Source organism: Macrotis lagotis, chromosome 7 (assembly GCF_037893015.1).
Source record: "Macrotis lagotis isolate mMagLag1 chromosome 7, bilby.v1.9.chrom.fasta, whole genome shotgun sequence".
Taxonomy (NCBI): domain Eukaryota; kingdom Metazoa; phylum Chordata; class Mammalia; order Peramelemorphia; family Peramelidae; genus Macrotis; species Macrotis lagotis.
Genome location: NC_133664.1, coordinates 27,240,641 through 27,249,774, shown reverse-complemented (window position 1 = coordinate 27,249,774; position 9,134 = coordinate 27,240,641). Strand labels below are relative to the sequence as shown.

The 9,134-nt window shown below is 38.0% G+C and overlaps 1 protein-coding gene across 1 annotated transcript; it reads right to left on the bottom strand.

Annotated features, from left to right (window-relative positions):
• Window positions 1–368: 368 nt before the first annotated feature.
• On the bottom strand, window positions 369–1,730 carry LOC141494014 (tripartite motif-containing protein 64-like). The gene has a single exon (XM_074195209.1). The coding sequence runs from the start codon at window positions 1,728–1,730 to the stop codon at window positions 369–371; it is 1,362 nt and encodes a 453-aa protein (XP_074051310.1).
• Window positions 1,731–9,134: the final 7,404 nt, after the last annotated feature.

The window sequence follows — 9,134 nt, the reverse complement described above, 5'->3', positions numbered from 1 at the left end:
CAAAGTGGGAGGATGAAGGAAATATCAAATCATTTCATCACCTTTGCTAAGAAAACCTCAAATGGGGTAACAAAGGGTTAGACAGGAGTGAAGGAAATGAACAAAACTAAAGATGTGCAAAGAGAATTGTAAAAAATTTAATTTAATTTTGTTTTACAACAAATACGGTTTACTGAAAATTTGAGGAAATGGGTCAGGACAAAGTACAAATCAGCTTGCAGTATGGAATACAAAACTTCACCTGGTGACCCTGGAATCTGTTCTTCATCATCAAGTCAGTGACATTCATCTTCTTGTAGGGCAAAGGCTGGCAATTGAAGGATCACAACCAGGGAGCCTGTGGGTGGGTGAAGTCTCTGTCCCAAACCTCAACAAGACAAATGGCAGCAAGTACAAAGATGAGCTGGACAGAGAATCATGGAACCATCCTTTGTTTCAGGAAGTGGGGGACCAGGAGAAAAGATGGGAGTAATGTTCTCAACTAATGAAATATATTGAAATTTATAAATGAGAGAGTTCTGGAGTACATTGTAAAATGCAAGAATGCCAGCCTGAAAATCCAGGTATACCCCAATCCTTGGCACAGGGCCTTTCACTCTATGATTCAATGCCCTAGGATAGCTTTCCAAATAGAAATCCTCCTTCTTCTTTACACATCTAAGCAGGAATACAGAGGCATAAAAGTCACTCCTTGTCCTCAAGTGTGAATTATGGATGCCTAGTACCCACTGAGGTAATTGTGTCACATCCACCTCGAAGTAATATTTATCTGAGCTGAAGGTCTGCTCAGCAAAGACATAATGGCATGCAGAGACCTCCACATGCTTGGTGTCTACCTGCCAGCCTTCTCCAGCCTTCACACTCTTCAGATCCTCAGAAACAGTCAGACTGGGACTGGCTGAAGTGGAATCCAAGGTGATGTCCACTTGGAATCTTCTGAGCATCTCTATCATGCCAGGGATAGCATATTCTCTCATTTCCGGAATGGGCCTCTGGGACAAGACTGTCAGCAGCTGTTTGGCATTCTGGAGCAGCTCCAAATTGGGTTGATGACCTGACCTCTGCAGTTTTCCCTTGAGGTCATGAAGGTTTTCTTGATGCTGGAATAGTCTCTCTTGGGTTGCCTGTTGTTCTTCCCTTACCCTTTGAAGGCATTTGTTTTCTTCTGACATCAAAAGACTCTGCAATTTGCAAAATTCTATTGAAATCGTCCATTGCCAAGTGTCAACAGGTCTCTTCTGAACAAGAAGCTTCTCAGCATCCTCTAAGCCCCTCCACAGATGACTCTGAATGTTCTGGAGCTTCTCCCTGCAATTGTGAGCAGCCTCTTCTATGGGAGAGATTTTGTGAGCTTCATGCTCTGGTGTCTGGCAACATCTCCCACAAAGGAGTGCCTGGTCATCTTCACAAAAGAGCTTGAAGACTTGGTTGTGAGTGGCACAGTGGTTACCCTCTTTAGTCCTCTGCAAAAGCTGGAAGCAGAACTCCTTACCCAGTTCAGTCAGCTGTGCTAGCTGCTCATTGATTGCTGGGAATTCTCCACCTTGGGACACTTGCCTGCATTCAGGACAACAGGAAACGGAAACTCCTGCTCTCCAGCACAAAGAGAGACATGCTTGGCAAAAGCTGTGCCCACATCCAATGGTGACTGGCTGAGAGAAGTAACTTCTACAGATACCACAGGTGAGTTCCTTCTGCAGTTTCTGCAACATTTCCATAGTAGCAGTCATTCTCTGTCCAGTATACTCAATTCTGCAGCAGCTGAGATGAACAGCTTTCAGTTCCACTAGAGACTGATTCTGAGAAGGTTATTCTCCTTTTATAGGAGTTTGCCCCACCCTTTTAGGACCTCCCAGAAAAGCTGTGAATCCCACTGGGTTGGAATATAAACTGTTAACCCTTTGTAGTTGAAGCAACTCTGAGGCTCCCGGAGTTCACACCTTGGCTTTGCTTGGACAGGTTGCATCAAGTTTCTGTTGGAAAGAACATTAGATTGTCTCTAATGTCTGGACCCAGGTGTCTTACTAACTCACCACAGGCTGCTACAGTCTCTATGGAGACAATTTTATTTTTTGTCCCTTGTTCTCAGAGATAAACAACCAGCTGGAGATGTTCTTCTGATTTCTTTATACTTTTATGTAACAAGATTTAGAAAGCTCTGTCCATAGACTCTTCTGGGTCCAGAGGGACATTGCACAAATCTGGTTTGAAAATTTATCTAACTAAACTTTCATGTTTTCATAACAGTTCTCCTTACACATATATGAGCCATTTCAGTAAGGTCAAAATTGTCCATTCAAATGTATCTACCCCAGGTATGAACTCTGGGAGGCCTCAGGACAATCAGCAATAGTTAACAACTTATTCTGCAGGATTCCAGTCTAGGGCAATTCACACCTGCTCCTGGAAAACCTAAAGGGCTGGGGCTTCCTCCAAGAAAAGGAGAGTATCCTTATGATCAGAACCACTGACTATACTGGTATCATAGTCTCTTCATCTCTTTGCTGCAGAAAAGAAGCTACTGGAGAGAGAATGGCCAGTGCTATGGAATTACTGCTGAAACTACAGAGAAAAATTTGTGGCATTTGCAGGAACTATTTCTCTCAGGCAGTCACCTTCAGGTGTGGCCATGGCTTTTGGCAAGCCTGTCTATTCTTGTGCTGGGGAGTTGGAGCCCTATATTCCTCTGTCCTGAAGGCAAGTGTCCCAGGGTGGGGAAATCCCAGTAGTCAATAAGCCCCTAGCACAGTTGATTGACCTGGGCAAACAGCTCATCAACCAGTTTTTTCCAGAGGATTGAAGGTGGGAAAACACTGGGATACTCACAACCTTGTCTTCAAACTCTTTTGTGAAGATGATCAGACATCCTAATGAGTGAGATTCTGTTAGACAGCAGAGTATGGGGCTCATATGCTCTGTCCTGTAGATGAGGCAGCCCACAATTGTATGGAGTAATTCAAGAACATTCAAATTCACTTGAAGAACTTTTAGAGAAAGTTGAGAAACTTCTTGTCCCGGTGGAGAGACCTATTGTTGACTGCCATTGGATAATCACAGCAGATTGTACCTCTTCTGGATGGAGGAAGTAACCTCATATCATGAAAGGAAAAGAGAAGAACAAAGGCAGGCCAGGATAGAATATCTCTGCACATGAAAACTCTTCAGGAACTCATGCTAGAGCTGGAGAAAGCAGACTGCCAAACCGATTTGGAGCTGCTTTAGTTAGCAATGACTAAGAAGGACTCAGTCACTGTTGCCCCTTAGGGGCAAGGCTGCCATTCTAGAACTGATAGAGTATATCAACCCTGACATATTAGAGTTACTCAGGTAGGTTGTTTCTTGTCCCTCATTATCAAAGAAGACTAAAATGACATTACTATGTTTGAGAAAAGTTATAGTGTGTCCTTCTGTGATAGCTCAGAACAGTAACATCTGGGAGTCTTCTACCACCACAAGTCCAGGACAGTTTGTCCTTGACAGCACCTGGGGTGAGTACTCTAAATTTATGGATGTCATTGTTTCCTTTGTGTTGCTTCATTTCTGTCTTCCTTATTTAGTGCAGCACCCTCACTGAGAAGAGAATGCCTGATTGGTGGTCCTGTGCCAGTGTCTCCCATGCTGTACAGTCAATTCTAAATTTCTTCATTGAGAGTTTCCAGATGTTTTGGCATCCCTTCTTCTGACACCCTTGTGAGCATTTGCCCTGTATGAGTTTTCCCTCCTCACCAATGTTTGCTTCTTTTCCCCTTTAACTTTTCTTTTTTATTTTAACTTTGACATTACTTTTACTTTTGTCTTCCCTTTAATCAGTCCTTTCTTCCCCTCCCTTTCTCTTCCCACCTCTATTTCCCAGTAGGGTAGGTTAGATCTTTAAACCCACTTGAAAATGTATCTTGTTCCTCCTTGGGTCAAATCTGTTGAGAGTAGGATTTCCTTAATATTCACACCTTCTTTTCCTTCTCTTTCCTATAATAAATCTTTGTGTTTCTTCATGTGTTGTTATTTCTTCTCTAATGCATAACCCTCTCCTGGTATACTCCTTCTTTTCATGCCTGTATTATTTTAACCTTGTCTTGTACCTACAACCTTTCTTTCAAAATATGCTCCTTTTATCTGTCTTGATTGAACTACCTTTCTCAAGAGAGTTGATTGATTGATTGATGGACTGATTGATTGATAAGCCACATTAGCTCATAGTAACTAACACTCCCCTCTTCTATTCAATTAGAAATACACTTCTCAAGAGGAATAAATCACATCCCATTATAGTCAATTATACCATACCTTCTTTTCAAGTACCCTCCATGAACTCACAATCCTCATGAGTTAAAGCATCATGAAAGACCAAATTACTTCACGCACCATTTATGCTCCCCAAGCATATTCCCTCCAATTATAGCCAAGGCATCAAGCAAATCACAATCACTTCATGATCTATTCATATACAGTCCCTCTAAGTACAATCCATCCCTTTAATACATCAACCATAACACTAAATTTCTTCCCAATGAAAGTATCTGGTACAATTTCCTCCTTTGTCCCTATAGCACTCCAGCCTACAACCTTCCTTAATCAAAATATCAGGCATACTCGCTCCCCTGTCCCTATTGTAGTCCCACTATAGCACTACAACCTTTGCGATCTATACTATAAAATATGACAAGATCACTTCATTATCTTTTTATGTTTAATCCTTATAAATATTCTAAAGAATCTAGTAAAGTAAAATTATTTCATGAATTAATTATACATGGTCCCCCTAAGTATTCTCCCTCCCTCTGTCCCAATTTGTAAAGACCACCCTAGGAATCCAAATCACTTCATGTTTCATTTATGCCCATATCCTCTAAATACAATCATTTCAGCTATATTCAAACCTCATTAACTGTGTTATAGCCAAAGGTCTCAACACTTTCATAGTCATCCTATACCCATAGTCTCATGCTGTTTTATCTTTCCTAAGAAAAATATAATTCTCAATAGTTGTGGTGTTATTTCCTTATAGAAATGTATATAGATTAACTATATAGATTAACATTCTTGACTAGCATTTTTCCTCTTGTTTACCTTTCCATTCATCTCTTTAGTCTTTTATTTTAAGATCGAATTTTCTATTCAACTCTGGTGATTTTATCAAAAAATTTTAGAAGTTTTCTATTTCATTGAAAATCTGTCTTTTCCCCTGACAGAATATGCTGAAATTTGCAATGCAGCTAATTCTTAGTTGTTATCCAAAGTTCTATGCCCTCCAGAATATCATAAACCAAACCCTCTGATAATTCAATAATGAGATTGATCAGTCCTGTGCAATTCTGATTGTGCTTCCGTAGTATTTAAGTTGCTTCTTTTGGGCTGCTTGCAGTACCTTCTTCTTTAGTTGAGAATTCTGGAATTTAGCTATGATTTTGTTTCTATTTTTATTTTGAGTTCTCTTTCTGGAGGTGTTCTGTGCATTCTTTCAAGGGCTATTTTGCCTTCTTTTCCACAATAATTTCCTTGAAGATATTTTTCAGGCTCTTTTTTAAATTTAGGCTTTTTAGTAGACCAATAATTCATACATTATCTCTTCTGTAGTTATTTTCCAGGTCATCTGTTTTTCCTAAAACATACTCCACATTTTCTTCTATTTTTCCACCTTTTGTTTCATGTAATATCTATCTCATAAAGTTTTCATTTGTCCAATTCTAAATATTAGGGTTTTATTTTCTTCAATTAGCTTTTGTATTTCCTTTTCTAGATGATTAATTTTGATTTTAAATGAGCTGTTTTCCTTTTCCAGTTGGTTAAGTTTATTTTTTGATACATTATATTTCTTTTCTAATTAATTTTATTTTTATGCATTTTACAGCTGGTCATTTTTACTTTTAAAGGAGTTCATTTCTTCAGACTTTATTTCATAATTCTTCATTTCCCTCATTATTTGTTTCCATTTATCTTGTTCTCATCTTTGGTTTCTAAAAATCCTTTTTAAGCTATCCCATGAAGTCTTTCTACTTGAGGTCAATTCATAAATTCCTTTGAGACTGCCCCTGTAGGTAATTTGTCACAGCTTACCTCTTCTGAGAAGTAATTTCTGTCTACCCTATCTGAGTAGTAGCTTTCTATGATAAGCACTCTTTTTTGCTCATTTTGAGAGTTTAGCTCTGCTCCTGGGGTACAGGGAGTATAGTCCCAAGCTTTTTGTGCTGGAGCCAAGATCTGGTCCCTAACTTATGACTTTTCAAGGTGTTCCCAATGCAGCCTGGGAATTGTCTATGCAGAGGTTTGCTTCCTTCTTTATGTCCAACTTTTGCATATGCAGTGGTTTGTTCCCAACTCAGTGCTATTACCCCAGGATTCCCAGGGCTCAGACATTTTATGTGGCTGAGACCTTCCATGCTGGCCTGCTATCTATCTGGTCAGTGCTTTGGCCAAGAACCTCCTTCTGGCTTTGTTGTTCTCCCAACTATGCTGGGCTCTACTTCTCCTTTATCTTCAAAGGGACAGACATTTACTGAAGATCCTCCAAGTTATATGAGTTAACTTGTTTTGCTCTTTTTTGGTGGGATCTGTAGCCAAGACTGTCTAGAGCCTTCATTTAAAGATGTGTAACAAAACCCTCCAGGAGCTTCCTAGCTGCACTCCACTATCTTGGCTCGACAAAGTCAAAAACTAAATGGACACTATTGCAAAGTACTTTTCACACATATAAATTAAGGTCTAAACAACTGAAAAATGTCAGTTACTCATGGTTAGACCAAGCTAATATCATAAAATGGACAAAAATACAGAAATTAAATTACTTATTCAGTGCCATACCAGCAAACCTACCAAGACATATTGTGCAGAGCCAGGAAAAATGGAAATAAAATTCATCTGGAGAAATGAATGGTCAAGAATATCAAGGGAGTTGATGAAAAAAAATGCAAATGAAGGTGGCCTAGCTGTACTAGGTCTTAAACTATATTATATAGCAGCAGTCATCAACTCTGTCTGCTATTGGTTAAAAAATAGGGTAATAGACCAGTGGATTAGAATAGTTACAAAAGAAACAATAGCAAATAATTAATAGCAATATCCCATTTAACAAACCCAAAGACTGTAGTTTCTGGAATGAGATCTCACTATTCAACAAAAATTGCTGGAAAAGACTGTGGCAAAAATTAAACATAGTACCAAATCTGACACCTTATAGTAAAATAAAGTCAAAATGGATACAGGATTTAGACTTAAAGGGTGATATTATAGTCTGATTAAGAGATCATGAAATACTCTGTCAAATCTTTGGAAAGGGGAGAAATTTCGATCCAAATAAGAAATCGCGAATGATATAAATTACAAATTAATGGATTCTCTAGAATTCCCATCAAATGTATTTAATAGTATTATATATTATTAGATTATACTAAAAAGTTTTTACACTAATTAATCCAATACAGTCAATATTATAAAGAAAGCAGAAAGCTGGGAAATAATTTTCACAGCTGATATTTCTGATAAAGGACTCATTTCTAAAATACATAGAAAATTGAATAAAATTTATAAAATTATAAGTTATATCCTTAATTAATAAATCATCAAAGGATATGAGTAGGCAGTTTTTAGATGAAGAAAGTAAGCCATAAAGAAAATTGAAGTCCTGTGAAAAAAGCTCCAAAGCATTATTGATAAGAGAAATGCAAATTAAAACAACAATGGGGCACCACGTCACATCTATCAGATTGACTAAAATGAAAAGAAGGAACATTATAAATGTTGGAGAGGGTATGTGAAAAATTTGGATATTAATGCTTTGTTGGTGGAGCTTTGAACTGATTCAGCCATTTTGGAAAACAATCTAGAACTATGCTCAAAATGCAATAAAACTGATCGTACCCTTTGACTCAGCAATACCAATACTAGATTTATATCCAACAGAAAGCATAAAAAAGACAGTTTTACATGTTTAAAAATATTTATAGCAGCTCTTTCTATAGTGCCAGAAATTGGAAATTGAGAAGATGCTCATCAATTGGGGAATGGCTGAACAGCTATAGTTTATGAATATTATGGAGTACCATCATTCTATGGTAAATCAGGAGTGATAAGACTTTAGAGAAATATGGGGAAAATAGATGAACTGATGCTGAGGAAAAGGAGCAGAACCAAGAAAACATTCTACACACTAACAACACTGTGAGTTGCTCGACTATGTTGGCTGCAGCTCTTCTCAGCAGATCAGAGATCAAGGACAACCTTGGGAGATCTGTTATGGACAATGCCATCCACATCCAGAGGGGGGAAAATCCCAGGGAATCTGAATATATTCTATGTTCACTTTTTAAAAACTTCTCTTATTTTTTCCCTTCCCATCTATTGTTTTTTTTCTTTCCCCTTATTCCAAATTCCTCTTCCACAAAATGACTAATATGAAAAATTTTAACCAGACCCTCTGTTGTAAAGGAATGGGGTGAGGGAAGGGAGAATGTTAGAAATATATGTAAATTATAAATTTGCAAATGGATATAGGTTGTACATGTACAATAATTACACACATTTTCATATTAGTCATTCAGTGCAAAACGAATCAGAACAAATGGGGGAAAGTATGACCTGGAAAAAGCAAAATACAAGTTTAAATAATGGAAAAATAGTAGACTTTAATTAGCATTCAGATTTCATAATACCCTTCATCATAGGTCCTTTAGAATTGTCTTTTATTGCTGTATGTGGAGAGGAGCCAAATCTATTATAGTGGATCATGGAAAAATGTGGCTGTTATGATATACAATGTTCTCATAGTCTGCTCACCTCCCTCAGCATCAGTACATGTAAATCCTTCCAAACTCTTCTGAAATCTGCTTGCTCATCATTTCTTATAAAACTATAATATTCCATTAAATTCATTTATCGCGATTTATTTTGCTATTCTCCAACTGATGAGAATCCCCTCAGTATCTAATTCTCTGCCAACACAAAAAGAGGTGTTATGAATTTTCTTGTATATGTGGGTCCTTTTCCCCTTTCTGTGATCTCCTTGGAATACAGACTTAGTAGTGGCATTACTGGATTAAAGGATATGCCCTTTTATTGTCCTTTTGCCATTGTTCCAAATTGCTGTTCACATTGGTTGGACTTGTTCTCAAGTCCACCAGCAGTATATTAGTGACCCAGCT

Excerpts from the sequence above, each read along its gene's own strand:
- LOC141494014 (XM_074195209.1), bottom strand. The coding sequence starts at position 1,730 with ATGACTGCTACTATGGAAATGTTGCAGAAACTGCAGAAGGAACTCACC.